The following is a 23,766-nucleotide window of genomic DNA, read 5'->3' as shown; positions in this document are numbered from 1 at the left end:
CCTGTCTGATGCAGTTCGTGGTCGCCTTATTTTGATGATGTAATCCAGACGGATGTTTTCTTCCATCTCCTTAGCTATTATACTCCAATTCCACTGATTTCAAAACTCGGTTCTCCAGAAAGTGGAAAGCATATACATAACGTTAGCTCGCGAGCCAGTCAGCTAACGTTAGCTCGCGAGCCAGTCAGCTAACGTTAGCTTGCGAGCCAGTCAGCTAACGTTAGCTCGCGAGCCAGTCAGCTAACGTTAGCTAGCTAACAGTGCACTTGACATTAGGTTTATGCAGTTTTACTAAGCAATACATTTTTTTAAATCCGCATTCGACATGATTATCTAAACATACTGACCAGCTCTAATAGACAGACGTGTGCTATACGGTAGACCAATCCAAACTGATCTCTCGGCATATCCAGCCCACTTATTATCTCAGCCAATCATGGCTAGCGGAAAGGTTGCCCACTTTTTCTGTGGCTAAACCAACTAAGCTCCTAATTTAACAATTGTTTTTCATATTTACAGATGGCGTACAAGTTCGATATCAAGGCACATGAAAAGTTCACATGTTCAACAAGGCATTTCTGCCCAAAAACACATTTTGATGAAAACATTGGTTTAAACGTTCAAACAGCTGTCCTGTGAAGTCGTGACATGTGTTTCCTGAATCGGGCCACATATTAGGATGAGCAGTGTCAAAGTGACATTGACTAGAATATATATATATATGAAATGGGTAAAACAGTATGTAAACATTAAAGTGGCCAGTGTTCCATGTCTATGTACAGTACATAGGGTAGCAGCCTCTAAGGTGCAGGGATGAGTAACCGGGTGGTGGCCGGCTAGTGACAGTGACTAAGTTCAGGGCAAGTCACTGGGTGGAGGCCTGTAAGTCTGATGGCCTTGAGATAGAAGTTGTTTTTCAGTCTCTCAGTCCCTGCTTTGATGCACCTGTACTGACCTCGCCTTCTGGATGATAGCGGGGTGAACAGGCTGTGGCTCAGATGGTTGATGTTCTTGATGATCTTTTTGGACTTCCTGTGACATCGGATGCTGTAGGTGGCCTGGAGGGCAGTGTGCCCCTGCTGATGAGTTGTGTGTCTCTCTCTCTCTCTTCCTCCATCTTTCTTTCTCCACCATGCTCCCCATTAGTCTTTAATGAGTCCAGATTGAATTACATTCTGTAATAAACATTACTGTTACTGTGTTGATGTATGCAGCCCATTCAGTACTGTGTGGATGTATGCAGCCCATTCAGTTCTGTGTTGATGTATGCAGCCCATTCAGTACTGTTACTGTGTTGATGTATGCAGCCCATTCAGTTCTGTGTTGATGTATGCAGCCCATTCAGTACTTTGTGGATGTATGCAGCCCATTCAGTACTGTGTTGATGTATGCAGCCCATTCAGTACTGTTACTGTGTTGATGTGTGCAGCCCATTCAGTTCTGTGTTGATGTATGCAGCCCATTCAGTACTGTGTTGATGTATGCAGCCCATTCAGTACTGTGTTGATGTATGCAGCCCATTCAGTACTGTGTTGATGTATGCAGCCCATTCAGTACTGTGTTGATGTATGCAGCCCATTCAGTACTGTGTGGATGTATGCAGCCCATTCATTACTGTTACTGTGTTGATGTATGCAGCCCATTCATTACTGTTACTGTGTTGATGTATGCAGCCCATTCAGTACTGTTACTGTGTTGATGTATGCAGCCCATTCAGTACTGTTACTGTGTTGATGTATGCAGCCCATTCAGTACTGTGTTGATGTATGCAGCCCATTCAGTTCTGTGTTGATGTATGCAGCCCATTCAGTTCTGTGTTGATGTATGCAGCTCCACATCCCTCAGACTCAACCCCAGGCCTCCACCCATTACACCCACCACCACCTCCTGTATGCTGTCCAGGTGGGTGAGTGGTACATGATTCTCATGCCCCATGTTGTGTCAAGGGCCCTCTGCATTTTCATAGTCATGTCAATCAAATCTTTGGTGACACACACACATACAAATACTCTCTCTCTCCTCTCTCTCTCTCTCTCTCTCTCTCTCTCTCTCTCTCTCTCTCTCTCTCTCTCCTCTCTCTCTCTCTCTCTCTCTCTCTCCTCTCCTCTCCTCTCCTCTCCTCTCCTCTCCTCTCCTCTCCTCTCCTCTCCTCTCCTCTCCTCTCCTCAGACACGCAGAGAGACACGCAGACAGACACGCAGACAGACACGCAGACACATGCACGCATACACCCCAGACACACACTCTCTCCCTCTGCTCAAAACTACTTACTGTAGTTTGAATGATGTTGGGACGCAGCAGGCCACCTAGAGAGATTAGAGATACATTCCCTCCCCCTTAGACAAGAGCCCATCACTGACACCAATGACAGCTGCCTCACTGCAATCTGATTGGCTATTATGCTAACGTCCTCTACTCACACCAGGGGGTAGTTAGAGGGCTGTCTTTGGCTGCAGTGGTACCTGTACACACACACACACACACACACACACAAACACTTGAATGCAGGTATGCATACATGTTCACACACACACTTGAATGTACGCACACATACACCCACACACCCACACACCCACACACCCACACACACACACTCCTAGCAATGTCCACCCTGACGTTTAATTCTTGAGTGAGTCACTGTCATTCTCTCTCACTACTGTTGAGGTCAGCTAAAGGTTCATTAGTGTCAAGTAACAGATGATGTGTGTGTGTGTTTGTGTGTGGAAGGTCACTTTCACTGGTGGTAATTGGACTGTTGTGAGTGAATGTCAAAATAAAGAGAGCGAGAATGAAAGGGAGGGAGTGATCGAAAGGGGAGTGAGGGAGGAACATGACCATAAACAAGCCACTCCCTCTGGAAATGTCATGTCCAGAACCAAGCACAATCCGACCGAGAGTATCATGGTTGATAGGCATGCTGCAACATAAGAATGTAATTATCACAGACGTACAGGCCACTGCTCCAGTGCTCCAGGGCTCCAGGGATCCACTACTTCAGGGCTCTAGGGCTCCACTGCTCCAAGGCTCCAAAGCTCTAAGGTTCCAGGGCTCCAGTGCTCCAGGGTTCTGGGGTCCAGAGATTCAGGGATTCAAGGTTCCACTGCTCCACTTCTCCAGGGCTCCACTTCTCCAGGGCTCCAGGGTTCTAGGGCTCCACTGCTCCACTTCTCCAGGGCTCCACTTCTCCAGGGCTCCAGGATTCTAGGGCTCCACTGCTCCAGGGTTCTAGGGCTCCACTGCTCCAGGGTTCTAGGGCTCCACTGCTCCACTGCTCCAGGGTTCTAGGGCTCCACTGCTCCAGGGTTCTAGAGCGCCACTGCTCCACTGCTCCAGGGTTCTAGGGCTCCACTGCTCCACTGCTCCAGGGTTCTAGGGCTTCACTGCTCCACTGCTCCAGGGTTTTAGGGCTCCACTGCTCCAGGGTTCTAGGGCTCCAGTGCTCCACTGCTCCAGGGTTCTAGGGCTCCACTGCTCCACTGCTCCAGGGTTCTATGGCTCCACTGCTCCACTGCTCCAGGGCTCTAGGGCTCCACTGCTCCACTGCTCCAGGGTTCTATGGCTCCACTGCTCCACTGCTCCAGGGCTCTAGGGCTCCACTGCTCCACTGCTCTACTACTCCAGGGCTCCAGGGTTCTATGGCTCCACTGCTCCACTGCTCTACTGCTCCAGGGCTCCACTGCTCCACTGCTCCAGGGTTCTATGGCTCCACAGCTCCAGGGTTCTAGGGCTCCACTGCTCTACTGCTCCAGGGTTCTATGGCTCCACTGCTCCACTACTCCAGGGTTCTATGGCTCCACTGCTCCACTGCTCCAGGCTTCTATTGCTCCACTGCTCCACTGCTCCAGGGCTCTAGGGCTCCACTGCTCCACTGCTCTACTACTCCAGGGCTCCAGGGTTCTATGGCTCCACTGCTCCACTGCTCCACTGCTCCAGGGCTCCAGGGTTCTAGGGCTCCACTGCTCCACTGCTCCAGGGTTCTAGGGCTCCACTGCTCCACTGCTCCAGGGGTCTAGGGCTCCACTGCTCCACTGCTCCACTGCTCCAGGGTTCTAAGGCTCCACTGCTCCAGGGTTCTAGTGCTCCACTGCTCCAGGGCTCCAGTGCTCCACTGCTCCACTGCTCCACTGCTCTACTACTCCAGGGCTCCAGGGTTCTATGGCTCCACTGCTCCACTGCTCTACTGCTCCAGGGCTCCACTGCTCCACTGCTCCAGGGTTCTATGGCTCCACAGCTCCAGGGTTCTAGGGCTCCACTGCTCTACTGCTCCAGGGTTCTATGGCTCCACTGCTCCACTACTCCAGGGTTCTATGGCTCCACTGCTCCACTGCTCCAGGCTTCTATTGCTCCACTGCTCCACTGCTCCAGGGCTCTAGGGCTCCACTGCTCCACTGCTCTACTACTCCAGGGCTCCAGGGTTCTATGGCCCCACTGCTCCACTGCTCCACTGCTCCAGGGCTCCAGGGTTCTAGGGCTCCACTGCTCCACTGCTCCAGGGTTCTAGGGCTCCACTGCTCCACTGCTCCAGGGTTCTAGGGCTCCACTGCTCCACTGCTCCACTGCTCCAGGGTTCTAAGGCTCCACTGCTCCAGGGTTCTAGTGCTCCACTGCTCCAGGGCTCCACTGCTCCAGTGCTCCAGGGTTCTAGGGCTCCACTGCTCCAGTGCTCCAATGCTCCAGTGCTCCAGGGTTCTAGGGCTCCACTGCTCCAGGGACTCCCATCCTAGTCTTTGTAATGAGCTCTGCTCTGGAATAGGCCTATCAGAGACATCACACTCATTGTTAAGCCCTTTCCCCACATGGTTATCGAATTGGTGTTAGCAACGTGCTTGCTCAAACACACGCACACAACACGTGTACACACACACCAGCGCACATGGATGTATGGACGCACAATTGCAAGTGAAAACACACATGCACGCAAGACATGTGCACACTTACACAGCACACAGACCCTTAACCCCCCCATACTCTCACATTGTTATCGACTTGGCATTAACAAGATGGAGAATTTCATTGTGTTCTTCATGCCTCGTTAGGCCTCATGTTTGAACTGAGTTGGGGTTCCACATTGTCTAGTACTCCACCAGAGCATTGACCTACCTCTCATCTCCTCTCCTCTCGTGATGGGAAGTTCGGCTCTTTTTACTGGATGCTGATATGTTCAATGAATCTTTGAACTAATTTTGTTCACTTGAGACAGTGAGGCCCTCAGCATGTAGAATCTGCTAAAGGGCAAACGATCAACGGAAAGCTCTCGTTCACCCCTACGGGTGCTGTCATTTATTACTTAGGCTGGTCAACACATGTTTTAACCTATGTACACGTGTTGACTGCTATTCATACAATCAATATTCATATCTTGATACATTTGAAATTAGATCTAGTTGTGGCCGTAACCGGACTGGATTGTGAATGAATCCTGGCGGACTGTCGTGAGGAAGATAAGCACAATATCGTTCACCGAATACAGCACCCAGGCAGCACCCCAGACCGTCTGTTCTCGAGTGTCCATCCTAACAATAGTCAACTCAGTGGAGTCATTCGAATAGTTATCAGTTGGAAACAATTGTATTTTTCTTCTCTATGCTCATGATCTATACGGCAGACAGTTGGTGGTCGAAGCACGTCTCTGGAGCCGCTGAGCCGGGCCGCTGAGCCGGGCCGCTGAGCCGGGCCGCTGAGCCGGGGGAACGCGTGTTAGTCCTGCTGTAGCACTCCTTGTGGCCAGCACCAGCAGGTCAAACGAACAACTAAAATGACCAAGTCACTCGGGAAAAATTAATTGGGATTCTCGAGTCTAAAGAGTCATTTACGTCTACATTTGAGTCATTTAGCAGATGCTCTTATGCAGAGCGAACCGCACATCACTCCTCTCCTTGTGGTTCCTTCCTGTCTGTTGTTTACTCAGCCTTAGATAAACATAATTACAGTAAACCCGTTCTGAGGATGTCCTAGCTGCTATTATTTCCTGTGCCCATATAAGTCGTATTGAGGAGATTGGAGGTCAATGGGGTTTTAGAGTGGGTACTTCATGTGTAGGCCCATATAAGGAGGTAGTGGAGATAGTGTAGGTCATAGGAGCTTTAGAGAGGGCACAGTCACCTCTTGGCTTCCGGTTGCTTCTTTTGTGTGATGGAGTCTGAAGACAGCTCAGAGGACCCAGAGGACACAAGCTATCCCAGGGGCTTTTGCTTCTCTGGAATACAATACAGAATGAACAAGTCATCTTTTGACCTTGAATTTAGCTGGACAAGTATCACATCAGGAAGTAGGATGCTTATTTTGGATGTTTACGGAATGTTATGATGGTTATGGGACATCTTCCGGTGACACTGGAGGCTGCGCAATTCAAATAAATAATCATAAATAATATGGATTTTAAACATTTATGTACATAGAAGTGTCTTATATCGGCTGGAAGCTTAAACTGATATTTCTGATTCGTTTTTAAAGTTAGCTTGAATCCTTGAACATAGACTGCTGGCACCCTGTGGAGGCCATAGGAATTGCATCCTGGGAGCTTTCTCAATATGATTTTCAAAATGACCATACTCTTATATTTCTAAGAGGATCTTCTCTCAAAAAACTAAAATTGCAGTAGGTTTTTCTTAGCATTTTCTCCTATAATATCTATTGTGTTATATTCTCCTACATTATGTTAACATTTCTACAAACTTCAAAGTGATTCCTTTCCAATGGTACCAATTATATGCATCTCCTGGCTTCAAGGCCTGAGCTAAAGGCAGTTTACTTTGGGCACGTCATTCAGACAGGAAGTGGTGAAAAAAAGGGGGCCTAGCCCTAAGACGTTTTTAATGTATGTTAGTAAATACTAGTTCTGCTGTAGAGCCATGTTAGCCTCCTTATTTCTTCCCTCATCAAAACAACACTAGCCAGCAAATTGGGCTTAGATCCTTTGTCAAGAGGTAGTTAGCATTGCCTACGGATTAAACTACAGAGGGATAAGTGTGTTTCAACTGCCTCCTCCGAAACTGTATAGTTCAGTGGCCCTCTGCCAGGGCCAGAGCTGACAGGAGAGACACAGATTTGATGTGCCTGTAAGCAGATGGGCTCCTGTCACAGTCAGTGACCTGGCAGCCATGTTGAAATGGTATGGCCTCTCAGCTTGGAACTGGCGGACACACAAAGACAAAGGACGAGTGAGACGGATATTATACGTACAAGATGAAATGTCAATCAGATCAGATGGTCAATCCGATATGTTTATGTTGTTGAGAGAGAGAGGGAGAGAGAGAGTCAGGGGTGTTTGTTTGTGTGTGTGTGAGAATGGGAAGAGAAAGCAAGAGAGCGATGCCTCAAAGGAATTAATATTTTTTTTTGCAAGATAAATGACATCTCGTTCAAATTGTCATTACACAATTTCCATCTTTTCTCGCTTTTTTACAAATTGGTTTCATGCATCAATTTAATAACTTGTGTATCCCCTATGACCCATGTTGGCTCATCAACAAGCTATTGCACAAGCATAACAACACAGCAGAAAAACTCATTGGGCCAAAGCAGCCATTTTTTGCAGAATGCAGAATGCCAGAAGCTAGGGCACAGTTTCCTACAAGGCCATTCAGTTTTAATGAAAAAGGAGCGAGTTGACACCGTTGGGACTGAGCCCATGTCTTGTATAATGCATTGGAGTGAGCCTCTATGCTTAGTAGGGACCTCACAATACATTATTATCACGATACTCAAAGGATTGCGATTCTCACGATTCTGTATGTATTGCGATTCGATACTGTGATTTTATATTTATATTTCTCAACATATGTCTGCTGCATAGGGACAAGAGAGAGCTGATGAGATTGCTGAAAAAAATGTGTCTCCCTATTTAAAAAGGAGATGGAGAACAAGTTATAGAAGAAATGTGGCAACTGGTAATTCCAAAAATGTTATACCTGATGACATCAACACTATGAGATTCAGGTGATGTGGGGAGCGAGAGGATACCCTCTCTTGGGCTAGAAACTTGTTGCAACGCTTATTACTTTTAATCTGCATTTCTTTTTAAAGACCTTTCATCTTGTCTTTTTACGCCAGATCATAGAAACGTGTTGTTTTCACATAATGTAGACACTGGTATGGTGCTGGAGATGATGAATATGAGGCTGGCAGGCATTGTTCTTTTAGGGTTAAAATTTGGAAAGGCTTAAAACAGCAGAAAAAAACAATTGCCTAAGCACTGGGATAGACAATGCAAGCTTGGGTGCCAGAGCTCAGCTTTTACACCCATCCACGACACCCTAGAAGCCGTTAGCGTACTTGAAGGTAATAGCGCTCGCTGTTGCCCCTAGTGGCTGGTTTTGAGTGGCGCAGCAATCTAAGGCACTGCATCTCAGTGCACGAGGTGTTATTACAGTCCTTGGTTCAAATCCAGGCTGTATCACATCCGGCTGTGATTGGGAGTCCCATAGGGCGGCGCACATTTGGCCCAGCGTCGTCCGGGTTTGGCCGAGGTAGGCCGTCATTGTAAATAAGAATGTGTTCTTAAATGACTTGCCAAGTTAAATAAAGATTCAATCAAAAAATACATTATAATCATTTAGTTGACTCGTTAATGTGATTGTGTTTGTATGTCTTTGTGTGAATGTGTGTTGCATTGCATGGAATTGCTGTTTTACTAGTTTCTGACCAGAGAGAAAGAGAGAGTGCTGTTGTGTGCAGAAAGTGGCCATCATAAAGGGAGTGTTATGGTCAGCACTACTCCACCAACAAGCTGAATCCTGCTGAATGCTGTTTCCTAGAGTTCATGGTAATGATCTGAAGAAGATAATGGGAAGGGTTTGGCCGGGGGGGCTTTACTTGGCTCATCGCCCTCTAGCGACTCCTTGTGGCGGGCCTTGCGCCTACAGGCTGACCTCGGTCCTCAGTTGAACGTTGTTTCCTCTGACAAAGTGGTGTGGCTGGCTTCCGTGTTAAGTGGGTGGTTGTTTAAGAAGCGTGTTTTTGGCAAGTAATGCTTCGGAGGAAGCATGACCTGACCTTCGCCATCCGAGCCTGTTGGGGAGTTGCAGAGATGAGACAATATTCAAATTTGTGAGAAAAACAAAGTCAATCAATCAATCAAATGTATTTATAAAGCCCTTTTTACATCAGCCAACATCGCATAGTGCTCTACAGAAACCCAGCCTAAAACCTCAAACAGCAAGCAATGCAGATGTAGAAGCACAGTGCCTAGAAAAAACTCCCTAGAAAGGCAGGAACATAGGAAGAAACCTAGAGCGGAACCAGACTATGAGGGGTGGCCAGTCCTCTTCTGGCTGTGCCGGGTGGAGATTAAAACAGTACACGGCCAAGATGTTCAAACGTTTATAGATGACCAGCAGGGTCAAATAATAATAATTACAGCGGTAGTAGAGGGTGCAACAGGTCAGCACCTCAGGAGTAAATGTCAGTTGGCTTTTCATAGCCGATCATTCAGTTAGTTAGAGACAGCAAGTGCGGTAGATAGAGAGTTGAAAACAGCAGGTCCAGGACAAGGTACCACGTCCGGTGAACAGGTCAGGGTCCATAGCCACAGGCAGAAGAGTTGAAACTGGAGCAGCAGCATGACCAGGTGGACTGGGGACAGCAAGGAGTCATCAAGCCTGGTACTCCCCCGACACAACCTATTGCAGCATAATTACTGGAGGCTGAGACAGGAGGGGTCGGGAGACACTGTGGCCCCATCCGACTATACCCCTGGACAGGACCAACCAGGCAGGACATAATACCTGCTCATCAACACCTGCTCATTGAACATCTCACTCCAAAATCATGGGTATTAATATGGAGTTGGTCCCCCCTTTGCTGCTATAACAGGCTCCACTCCCCCTTTGATGCTCCACTCTTCTGGGAAGGCTTTCCGCTAGATGTTGGAACATTGCTGCGGGGACTTGCTTCTATTCAGCCACAAGAGCATTAGTGAGGTTGGGCACTGATGTTGGGCGATTAGGCCTGGCTCCCAGTCGGTGTTCCAATTCATTCCAAAGGTGTTCAATGGGGTTGAAGTCAGGGCTCTGTGCAGGCCAGTCAAGTTTTCCACACCCCGATCATGACAAACCATTTCTGTATGGACCTCGCTTTGTGCAGAGTGGCATTGTCATACTGTAACAGGAAAAGGCCTTCCCCAAACTGTTGCCACAAAGTTGGAAGCACAGAATCATCCAGAATGTCATTGTAAGCTGTAGCATTAAGATTTCTATTCACTGGAACTAAGAGCCTTGCCCGAACCATGAAAAAGAGCCCCAGACCATTATTCCTCATCCACCAGATTTTACAGTTGGCACTATGTATTGGGGAAGTTAGCATTCTCCTGGCATCTTTCAAACCCAGATTGGTCCGTCTGACTACCAGATGGTTCAGCGTTATTCAACACTCCAGAGAATGCGTTTCCACTGCTCCACTGTCACAGCTTTACACCACTCCAGCCGATTCATGGCATTGTTCATGGTGATCTTAGACTTGTGTGCGGCTGCTTGGTCATGGAAACCCATTTCATGAAGCTCCAGATTAACATTTATTGTGCTGACGTTGCTTCCAGAGGCAGTTTGGAAATCGGTAGTGAGTGTTGTAACCGGGGACAGATGATTTCTACGTGCTATGCACTTGGTCCCATTCTGTGGGCTTGTGTGGCCTACCACTTTGCGGCTGAGCCGTTGTTGCTCCTGGACGTTTCCACTTCACAGAAATAGCACAGAAATTTGACAAACTGACTTGCTGGAAAGATGGCATCCTATGACGGTGCCACGTTGAAAATCACTGAGCTCTTTAGTAAGGCCATTCTCAAATCAAATCAAAATCAAATCAAATTGATTTATATAGCCCTTCGTACATCAGCTGATATCTCAAAGTGCTGTACAGAAACCCAGCCTAAAACCCCAAACAGCAAGCAATGCAAGTGTAGAAGCACGGTGGCTAGGAAAAACTCCCTAGAAAGGCCAAAACCTAGGAAGAAACCTAGAGAGGAACCGGGCTATGTGGGGTGGCCAGTCCTCTTCTGGCTGTGCCGGGTGGAGATTATAACAGAACATGGCCAAGATGTTCAAATGTTCATAAATGACCAGCATGGTCGTATAATAATAAGGCAGAACAGTTGAAACTGGAGCAGCAGCACGGTCAGATGGACTGGGGACAGCAAGGAGCCATCATGTCAGGTAGTCCTGGGGCATGGTCCTAGTGCTCAGGTCCTCTGAGAGAGAGAAAGAAAGAGAGAATTAGAGAGAGCATATGTGGGTTGGCCAGTCCTCCTCTGGCTGTGCCAGGTGGAGATTATAACAGAACATGGCCAAGATGTTCAAATGTTCATAAATGACCAGCATGTTCGAATAATAAGAAGGCAGAACAGTTGAAACTGGAGCAGCAGCACGGCCAGGTGGACTGGGGACAGCAAGGAGTCATCATGTCAGGTAGTCCTGGGGCATGGTCCTAGGGCTCAGGTCCTCCGAGAGAGAGAAAGAAAGAGAGAAGGAGAGAATTAGAGAACGCACACAGGACACCGGATAGGACAGGAGAAGTACTCCAGATATAACAAACTGACCCTAGACCCCCGACACATAAACTACTGCAGCATAAATACTGGAGGCTGAGACAGGAGGGGTCAGGAGACACTGTAGGAGACAGGAGGGGTCAGGATACACTATTCTACTGCCAATGTTTGTCTATGGAGATTGCATGGCTGTGTGCTCAATGTTATACATCTGTAAGAAAAGGGTGGGAGAGAGGGAAGAAGAGAGAGATGCAGAGAGAGAGAAGGAGAGTGAGAAGAAAAGAGAGAGGTGAGAGAGAGATAGGAAAGAGAGCAAATGAGAAAGTGTAAGGTAGGGAGTCACACAATGGCCCCGGGGAGTGTGTGGACAGGAGCGGGAGGAGAGAAAATGTGTGTTTGTCAGAAAGTTACGTGAACACTGCCCAGGGCTCCCTGGGGTAAGCTTAAGGGGATGTTGTAGAGGAGTGGTGTTTTACGGCAGTTATTAACCTGTCCTCCCCAGGCCTGCTCACTGACACTCTGGCACAAAGAGACCGAACTGGCATACTGCAATACTACTCTTACAACCTACTGTGTGGACTTGTACTGCAGTTGAAACATTCCATTTCCCTCCACTTGTATATAGACGAAGACTGTGTTTGGATGTGTATGGGTTTGTTTGGATGTGTATGGGTTTGTTTGGATGTGTATGGGTTTGTTTGGATGTGTATGGGTGTGCATGGGTTTGTTTCGGTGTATATGGGTGTGCATGGGTGTGTATGGGTGTGTATTGGTGTGTATGGACTTGTTTCGGTGTGTGTGGGTGTGTATGGGTTTGCTTGGATGTGTTTGGGTTTGTATGGGTGTGCAGGGGTGTGCATGGGTTTGTTTCGGTGTGCATGGGTTTGTTTCGGTGTGTATGGGTGTGTATGTGTGTGTATAGGTTTGTATGGGTGTGTATGGGTGTGTATGGGTTTGTATAGTTGTGTACGGGTTTGTATGGGTGTGTATGGGTGTATGGGTTTGTATGGGTGTGTATGGGTGTGTATGGGTTTGTATGGTGTGTATGGGTTTGTGTGGGTGTGTATGGGTGTGTATGGGTGTCTAGGGGGTTGTGTGGCTGTGTATGGGTGTGTATGGGTGTGTATGGGTTTGTGTGGTTGTGTATGGGTGTGTATGGGTTTGTATGGTGTGTATGGGTTTGTATGGTGCGTATGGGTTTGTATGGGTGTGTATGGGTCTGTATGGGTGTGTATGGGTGTCTAGGGGATTCTGTGGCTGTGTATGGGTCTGTATGGGGGTGTATTGGTGTCTAAAGGTTTGTGTATGATACCAGACACGCGTTGATACGTGTATACGTATGTTTCTGACAAGATATTAAAACAACGTGTGTGTGTGTGTCTTAGGTATGCGTATCCTGGTGACCCTGCTCTTGGACACCCTGCCCATGCTGGGGAACGTCCTGCTGCTCTGTTTCTTCGTCTTCTTCATCTTCGGCATCGTGGGTGTTCAGCTGTGGGCGGGTCTACTGAGGAACCGCTGCTTCCTGCCCGAGAATTTCTCACTGTGAGTAACAGTGTGTGTGTGTGTGTGTGTGTGTGTGTGTGTGTGTGTGTGTGTGTGTGTGTGTGTGTGTGTGTGTGTGTGTGTGTGTGTTAGTCGACCTCTCCATCAGAGTGTTCAGACTACAGTTGAGAAATAGAGTTGGAGGGTGGGATAGGGATGAGACCAACGGTAGAGGGCCATCGGCTTTCGGACCAACAGTCTCCAAGACAGCTTCTGCCACCAAAGTATAAGACTGCTAAATAGTTAATTAATTGGTTACCCGGACTATCTGCACTGACTCTATGAACATTCACAAGACGATACAGTGAGTCTACAGAACATTAGGAACATCTACTCTTTCCATGACACAGACTGACCAGGTGAATCCAGGTGAAAGCTATGATCCCTTATTGATGTACATATCTACCTCAAATACCTTATTATAATATATCCTGATGCCTAGTCACTTTACCCTGCCTTCATGTACATATCTACCTCAAATACCTTATTATTATCTATCCTGATGCCTAGTCACTTTACCCTGCCTTCATGTACATATCTACCTCAAATACCTTATTATTATCTATCCTGATGCCTAGTCACTTTACCCTGCCTTCATGTACATATCTACCTCAAATACCTTATTATTATCTATCCTAATGCCTAGTCACTTTACCCTGCCTTCATGTACATATCTACCTCAAATACCTTGTACCTCTACACATTTATCATGTACTGGTACTCCCTGTATATAGCTCCACATTGATCTGGTGCTGGTACTCCCTGTATATAGCTCCACATTGATCTGGTGCTGGTACTCCCTGTATATAGCTCCACATTGATCTGGTGCTGGTACTCCCTGTATATAGCTCCACATTGATCTGGTGCTGGTACTCCCTGTATATAGCTCCACATTGATCTGGTGCTGGTACTCCCTGTATATAGCTCCACATTGATCTGGTGCTGGTACTCCCTGTATTTAACTCCACATTGATCTGTTACTGATATTCCCTGTATTTAACTCCACATTGATCTGTTACTGGTACTCCCTGTATATAACTCCACATTGATCTGTTACTGATACTCCCTGTATATAACTCCACATTGATCTGTTACTGGTACTCCCTGTATATAACTCCACATTGATCTGTTACTGATACTCCCTGTATATAGCTCCACATTGATCTGTTACTGATACTCCCTGTATATAGCTCCACATTGATCTGTTACTGATACTCCCTGTATATAACTCCACATTGATCTGTTACTGATACTCCCTGTATATAACTCCACATTGATCTGTTACTGGTACTCCCTGTATATAACTCCACATTTATCTGTTACTGATACTCCCTGTATATAGCTCCACATTGATCTGTTACTGATACTCCCTGTATTTAACTACACATTGATCTGTTACTGATACTCCCTGTATTTAACTACACATTGATCTGTTACTGATACTCCCTGTATTTAACTCCAAATTGATCTGTTACTGATACTCCCTGTATTTAACTCCACATTGATCTGGTACTGATACTCCCTGTATTTAACTCCACATTGATCTGTTACTGATACTCCCTGTATATAACTCCACATTGATCTGTTACTGATACTCCCTGTATATAGCTCCACATTGATCTGTTACTGATACTCCCTGTATTTAACTCCACATTGATCTGTTACTGATACTCCCTGTATATAGCTCCACATTGATCTGTTACTGATACTCCCTGTATTTAACTCCACATTGATCTGGTACTGGTACTCCCTGTATATAACTCCACATTGATCTGTTACTGATACTCCCTGTATTTAACTCCACATTGATCTGTTGCTGGTACTCCCTGTATTTAACTCCACATTGATCTGTTACTGGTACTCCCTGTATATAGCTCCACATTGATCTGTTACTGGTACTCCCTGTATATAGCTCCACATTGATCTGTTACTGATACTCCCTGTATATAACTCCACATTGATCTGTTACTGATACTCCCTGTATATAACTCCACATTGATCTGTTAATGGTACTCCCTGTATATAACTCCACATTGATCTGTTACTGATACTCCCTGTATATAACTCCACATTGATCTGTTACTGATACTCCCTGTATATAACTCCACATTGATCTGTTACTGGTACTCCCTGTATATACTCCACATTGATCTGTTACTGATACTCCCTGTATATAACTCCACATTGATCTGTTACTGGTACTCCCTGTATATAACTCCACATTGATCTGTTACTGATACTCCCTGTATATAGCTCCACATTGATCTGTTACTGATACTCCCTGTATATAGCTCCACATTGATCTGTTACTGATACTCCCTGTATATAACTCCACATTGATCTGTTACTGATACTCCCTGTATATAACTCCACATTGATCTGTTACTGGTACTCCCTGTATATAACTCCACATTGATCTGTTACTGATACTCCCTGTATATAACTCCACATTGATCTGTTACTGATACTCCCTGTATTTAACTCCACATTGATCTGTTACTGGTACTCCCTGTATATAACTCCACATTGATCTGTTACTGATACTCCCTGTATATAGCTCCACATTGATCTGTTACTGATACTCCCTGTATTTAACTCCACATTGATCTGTTACTGATACTCCCTGTATATAGCTCCACATTGATCTGTTACTGATACTCCCTGTATTTAACTCCACATTGATCTGTTACTGGTACTCCCTGTATATAACTCCACATTGATCTGTTACTGATACTCCCTGTATTTAACTCCACATTGATCTGTTACTGGTACTCCCTGTATTTAACTCCACATTGATCTGTTACTGGTACTCCCTGTATATAGCTCCACATTGATCTGTTACTGGTACTCCCTGTATATAGCCCCACATTGATCTGTTACTGATACTCCCTGTATATAACTCCACATTGATCTGTTACTGATACTCCCTGTATATAACTCCACATTGATCCGTTACTGATACTCCCTGTATATAACTCCACATTGATCTGTTACTGGTACTCCCTGTATATAACTCCACATTGATCTGTTACTGATACTCCCTGTATATAGCTCCACATTGATCTGTTACTGATACTCCCTGTATTTAACTCCACATTGATCTGTTACTGATACTCCCTGTATATAGCTCCAAATTGATCTGTTACTGATACTCCCTGTATTTAACTCCACATTAATCTGTTACTGGTACTCCCTGTATATAACTCCACATTGATCTGTTACTGATACTCCCTGTATTTAACTCCACATTGATCTGTTACTGGTACTCCCTGTATTTAACTCCACATTGATCTGTTACTGGTACTCCCTGTATATAGCTCCACATTGATCTGTTACTGGTACTCCCTGTATATAGCCCCACATTGATCTGTTACTGATACTCCCTGTATATAACTCCACATTGATCTGTTACTGATACTCCCTGTATATAACTCGACATTGATCTGTTACTGGTACTCCCTGTATATAACTCCACATTGATCTGTTACTGATACTCCCTGTATATAACTCCACATTGATCTGTTACTGATACTCCCTGTATATAACTCCACATTGATCTGTTACTGGTACTCCCTGTATATAACTCCACATTGATCTGTTACTGATACTCCCTGTATATAACTCCACATTGATCTGTTACTGGTACTCCCTGTATATAACTCCCACATTGATCTGTTACTGATACTCCCTGTATATAGCTCCACATTGATCTGTTACTGATACTCCCTGTATATAGCTCCACATTGATCTGTTACTGGATACCCCCTGTATATAACTCCACATTGATCTGTTACTGATACTCCCTGTATATAACTCCACATTGATCTGTTACTGGTACTCCCTGTATATAACTCCACATTGATCTGTTACTGATACTCCCTGTAATATACTCCACATTGATCTGTTACTGATACTCCCTGTATATAACTCCACATTGATCTGTTACTGGTACTCCCTGTATATAACTCCACATTGATCTGTTACTGATACTCCCTGTATATAACCCACATTGATCTGTGTACTGGTACTCCCTGTATATAACTCCACATTGATCTGTTACTGATACTCCCTGTATATAGCTCCACATTGATCTGTTACTGATACTCCCTGTATTAGCTCCACATTGATCTGTTACTGGATACTCCCTGTATATAACTCCACATTGATCTGTTACTGATTACTCCCTGTATATAACTCCACATTGATCTGTTACTGGTACTCCCTGTATATAACTCCACATTGATCTGTTACTGATACTCCCTGTATATAACTCCACATTGATCTGTTACTGATACTCCCTGTATATAACTCCACATTGATCTGTTACTGGTACTCCCTGTATATAACTCCACATTGATCTGTTACTGATACTCCCTGTATATAGCTCCACATTGATCTGTTACTGATACTCCCTGTATATAGCTCCACATTGATCTGTTACTGATACTCCCTGTATTTAACTACACATTGATCTGTTACTGATACTCCCTGTATATAACTCCACATTGATCTGTTACTGATACTCCCTGTTATATAACTCCACATTGATCTGTTACTGGTACTCCCTGTATATAACTCCACATTGATCTGTTACTGATACTCCCTGTATATAGCTCCACATTGATCTGTTGCTGATACTCCCTGTATTTAACTACACATTGATCTGTTACTGATACTCCCTGTATTTAACTACACATTGATCTGTTACTGATACTCCCTGTATTTAACTCCACATTGATCTGTTACTGATACTCCCTGTATTTAACTCCACATTGATCTGTTACTGATACTCCCTGTATATAGCTCCACATTGATCTGTTACTGATACTCCCTGTATATAGCTCCACATTGATCTTTACTGATACTCCCTGTATATACTCCACATTGATCTGTTACTGATACTCCCTGTATATAATCCACATTGATCTGTTACTGGTACTCCCTGTATATAACTCCACATTGATCTGTTACCGATACTCCCTGTATATAACTCCACATTGATCTGTTACTGATACTCCCTGTATAACTCCACATTGATCTGTTACTGGTACTCCCTGTATATAACTCCACGTTGATCTGGTACTGATTAATCCACTTGTTACTGATACATCACCTTGATCTGTTACTGATACTCCCTGTATTTAACTCCACATTGATCTGTTACTGATACTCCCTGTATTTAACTCCACATTGATCTGTTACTGATACTCCCTGTATTTAACTCCACATTGATCTGTTACTGATACTCCCTGTATTTAACTCCACATTGATCTGTTACTGATACTCCCTGTATTTAACTCCACATTGATCTGTTACTGATACTCCCTGTATTTAACTCCACATTGATCTGTTACTGATACTCCCTGTATATAACTCCACATTGATCTGTTACTGATACTCCCTGTATATAACTCCACATTGATCTGTTACTGATAACTCCCTGTATATAGCTCCACATTGATCTGTTACTGATACTCCCTGTATATAACTCCACATTGATCTGGTTACCTGATACTCCCTGTATATAGCTCCACATTGATCTGTTACTGATACTCCCTGTATATAACTCCACATTGATCTGTTACTGATACTCCCTGTATATAACTCCACATTGATCGGTACTGTACTTACTCCTGTATATAACTCCACATTGATCTGGTACTGATACTCCTGTATATAACTCCACATTGATCTGTTACTGTACTCCTGTATACTAACTCCACATTGATCTGTTACTGGATACTCCCTGTATATAACTCCACATTGATCTGTTACTGATACTCCCTGTATATAACTCCACATTGATCTGTTACTGATACTCCCTGTATTAACTCCACATTGATCTGTTACTGATACTCCCTGTATTATAACTCCACATTGAAGCTTGATCTGTTACTGATACTCCCTGTATTAACTCCACATTGATCTGTTACTGATACTCCCTGTATTTAACTACACATTGATCTGTTACTGGTACTCCCTGTATATAGCTCCACATTGATCTGTTACTGGTACTCCCCTGTATATAGCCCCACATTGATCTGTTACTGATACTCCTGTATATAACTCCACATTGATCTGTTACTGATACTCCCTGTATTAACTCCACATTGATCTGTTACTGGTACTCCCTGTATATAACTCCACATTGATCTGTTACTGATAATCCCTGTATATAACTCCACATTGATCTGTTACTGATACTCCCTGTATATAACTCCACATTGATCTGTTACTGGTACTCCCTGTATATAACTCCACATTGATCTGTTACTGATACTTCCCTGTATATAACTCCACATTGATCTGTTACTGGTACTCCCTGTATATAACTCCACATTGATCTGTTACTGATACTCCCTGTATATAGCTCCACATTGATCTGTTACTGATACTCCCTGTATATAGCTTCCACATTGATCTGTTACTGATACTCCCTGTATATAACTCCACATTGATCGTTACTGATACTCCCTGTATATAACTCCACATTGATCTGTTACTGGTACTCCCTGTATATAAACTCCACATTGATCTGTTACTGATACTCCCTGTATATAACTCCACATTGATCTGTTACTGATACTCCCTGTATATAACTCCACATTGATCTGTTACTGGTACTCCCTGTATATAACTCCACATTGATCTGTTACTGATACTCCCTGTATATAGCTCCACATTGGATCTGTCACTGATACTCCTGTATTTAACTACACATTGATCTGTTACTGATACTCCCTGTATTTAACTACACATTGATCTGTTTACTGATACTCCCTGTATTTAACTCCACATTGATCTGTTACTGATACTCCCTGTAATATAACTCCACATTGATCTGGTACTGATACTCCTGGTATTTAACTCCACATTGATCTGGTACTGATACTCCCTGTATTTAACTCACATTGATCTGTTACTGATACTCCCTGTATTTAACTCCACATTGATCTGTTACTGATACTCCCTGTATTTAACTCCACATTGAGCTGTTTACTGATACTCCCCGGAATATAACTCCACATTGATCTGTTACTGATACTCCCTGTATATAGCTCCACATTGATCTGTTACTGATACTCCCTGTATATAGCTCCACATTGATCTGTTACTGATACTCCCTGTATTTAACTCCACATTGATCTGTTACTGATACTCCTGTATATAACTCCACATTGATCTGTTACTGATACTCCCTGTATTTAACTCCACATTGATCTGTTACTGATACTCCCTGTATTTAACTACACATTGATCTGTTACTGATACTCCCTGTATTTAACTCCACATTGATCTGTTACTGATACTCCCTGTATATAACTCCACGTTGATCTGGTACTGATACTCCCTGTATTAACTCCACATTGATCTGTTACTGATACTCCCTGTATTAACTCCACATTGAACTGTTTACTGATACTCCCTGTATTTAACTCCACATTGATCTTGTACTGATACTCCCTGTATTTAACTCCACATTGATCTGTTACTGATACTCCCTGTATTTAACTACACATTGATCTGTTACTGATACTCCCTGTATTTAACTCCACATTGATCTGTTACTGATACTCCCCTGTATTTAACTCCACATTGATCTGTTACTGATACTCCCTGTATTTAACTCCCACATTGATCTGTTACTGATACTCCCTGTATATAACTCCACATTGATCTGTTACTGATACTCCCTGTATATAGCTCCACATTGATCTGTTACTGATACTCCCTGTATATAGCTCCACATTGATCTGTTACTGATACTCCCTGTATATAGCTCCACATTGATCTGTTACCCGATACTCCCTGTATATAGCTCCACATTGATCTGTTACTGATACTCCCTGTATTTAACTCCACATTGATCTGTTACTGATACTCCCTGTATATAACTCCACATTGATCTGGTACTGATACTCCCTGTATTTAACTCCACATTGATCTGTTACTGATACTCCCTGTATTTAACTCCACATTGATATGTTACGATACTCCCTGTATTTAACTCCACATTGATCTGGTACTGATACTCCCTGTATTAACTCCACATTGATCTGTACTGATACTCCCTGTATTTAACTACACATTGATCTGTTACTGATACTCCCTGTATATAACTCCACATTGATCTGTTACTGATACTCCCTGTATATAGCTCCACATTGATCTGTTACTGATACTCCCTGTATATAGCTCCACATTGATCTGTTACTGATACTCCCTGTATTTAACTCCACATTGATCTGTTACTGATACTCCCTGTATATAACTCCACATTGATCTGTTACTGATACTCCCTGTATTTAACTCCACATTGATCTGTTACTGATACTCCCTGTATTTAACTCCACATTGATCTGTTACTGATACTCCCTGTATTTAACTCCACATTGATCTGTTACTGATACTCCCTGTATTAACTCCACATTGATCTGTTACTGATACTCCCTGTATATAACTCCACATTGATCTGTTACTGATACTCCCTGTATATAACTCCACATTGATCTGTTACTGATACTCCCTGTATATAACTCCACATTGATCTGTTACTGATACTCCCTGTATATAACTCCACATTGATCTGTTACTGGTACTCCCTGTATATAACTCCACATTGATCTGTTACTGATACTCCCTGTATATAGCTCCACATTGATCTGTTACTGATACTCCCTGTATATAGCTCCACATTGATCTGTTACTGATACTCCCTGTATATAACTCCACATTGATCTGTTACTGATACTCCCTGTATATAACTCCACATTGATCTGTTACTGATACTCCCTGTATATAACTCCACATTGATCTGTTACTGATACTCCCTGTATATAACTCCACATTGATCTGTTACTGATACTCCCTGTATATAACTCCACATTGATCTGTTACTGATACTCCCTGTATTTAACTCCACATTGATCTGTTACTGATACTCCCTGTATATAACTCCACATTGATCTGTTACTGATACTCCCTGTATTTAACTCCACATTGATCTGTTACTGATACTCCCTGTATATAACTCCACATTGATCTGTTACTGATACTCCCTGTATTTAACTCCACATTGATCTGTTACTGATACTCCCTGTATATAACTCCACATTGATCTGTTACTGGTACTACCCTGTATATAGCTCCACATTGATCTGTTACTGGATACTCCCTGTATATAGCTCCACATTGATCTGTTTAATGATACTCCCTGTATATACTCCACATTGATTGTTACTGATACTCCCTGTATATAACTCCACATGATCTGTTACTGGTACTCCTGTATATAACTCACATTGATCTGTTACTGATACTCCCTGTATATAACTCCCACATTGATTGTTACTGATACTCCCTGTCTATAACTCACATTGATCTGTTACTGGTACTCCCTGTATATAACTCCACATTGATCTGGTTACTGATACTCCTGTATCTAACTCCACATTGATCTGTTACTGATACTCCCTGTATTTAACTCCACATTGATCTGTTACTGATACTCCCTGTATTACCTCCACATTGATCTGTTTACTGATACTCCCTGTATTAACTCCCACATTGATCTGTTACTGATACTCCCTGTATTAACTCCACATTGATCTGTTACTGATACTCCCTGTATTTAACTCCACATTGATCTGTTACTGATACTCCCTGTATATAACTCCACATTGATCTGTTACTGATACTCCCTGTATATAACTCCACATTGATCTGTTACTGATACTCCCTGTATATAACTCCACATTGATCTGTTACTGATACTCCCTGTATTTAACTCCACATTGATCTGTTACTGGTACTCCCTGTATATAACTCCACATTGATCTGTTACTGATACTCCCTGTATATAACTCCACATTGATCTGTTACTGATACTCCCTGTATATTAACTCCACATTGATCTGTTACTGGTACTCCCTGTATATAACTCCACATTGATCTGTTACTGATACTCCCTGTATATAACTCCACATTGATCTGTTACTGGTACTCCCTGTATATAACTCCACATTGATCTGTTACTGATACTCCCTGTATATAGCTCCACATTGATCTGTTACTGATACTCCTGTATATAGCTCCACATTGAATCTGTTACTGATACTCCCTGTATATAACTCCACATTGATCTGTTACTGATCTCCCTGTATTAACTCCACATTGATCGTTTACTGGTACTCCCTGTATATAACTCCACATTGATCTGTTACTGATACTCCCTGTATATAACTCCACATTGATCTGTACTGATACTCCCTGTATATAACTCCACATTGATCTGTTACTGGTACTCCCTGTATATAACTCCACATTGATCTGTTACTGATACTCCCTGTATATAGCTCCACATTGATCTGTCACTGATACTCCCTGTATTTAACTACACATTGATCTGTTACTGATACTCCCTGTATTTAACTACACATTGATCTGTTACTGATACTCCCTGTATTTAACTCCACATTGATCTGTTACTGATACTCCCTGTATATAACTCCACATTGATCTGGTACTGATACTCCCTGTATTTAACTCCACATTGATCTGGTACTGATACTCCCTGTATTTAACTCCACATTGATCTGTTACTGATACTCCCTGTATTTAACTCCACATTGATCTGTTACTGATACTCCCTGTATTTAACTCCACATTGATCTGTTACTGATACTCCCGGAATATAACTCCACATTGATCTGTTACTGATACTCCCTGTATATAGCTCCACA

General features: G+C 43.6%; 1 protein-coding gene across 1 annotated transcript in view; it reads left to right on the top strand.

Moving 5' to 3' along the window:
- The window catches only part of LOC109866076 (voltage-dependent T-type calcium channel subunit alpha-1G-like), a 190,771-nt gene that overhangs the window by 40,573 nt on the left and 126,432 nt on the right, over nucleotides 1-23,766 (top strand). The window contains exon 4 of the mRNA XM_031799296.1: nucleotides 12,865-13,024. Within this exon, the coding sequence (XP_031655156.1) occupies nucleotides 12,865-13,024 (160 nt within the window). The remainder of the gene's footprint in view (nucleotides 1-12,864; nucleotides 13,025-23,766) is intronic.

This window comes from Oncorhynchus kisutch, linkage group LG20 (genome assembly GCF_002021735.2).
Source record: "Oncorhynchus kisutch isolate 150728-3 linkage group LG20, Okis_V2, whole genome shotgun sequence".
NCBI classification, from domain to species: domain Eukaryota; kingdom Metazoa; phylum Chordata; class Actinopteri; order Salmoniformes; family Salmonidae; genus Oncorhynchus; species Oncorhynchus kisutch.
The sequence above is the reverse complement of the archived record's forward strand: the minus strand, read 5'-3'. Positions and strand labels throughout refer to the sequence as shown.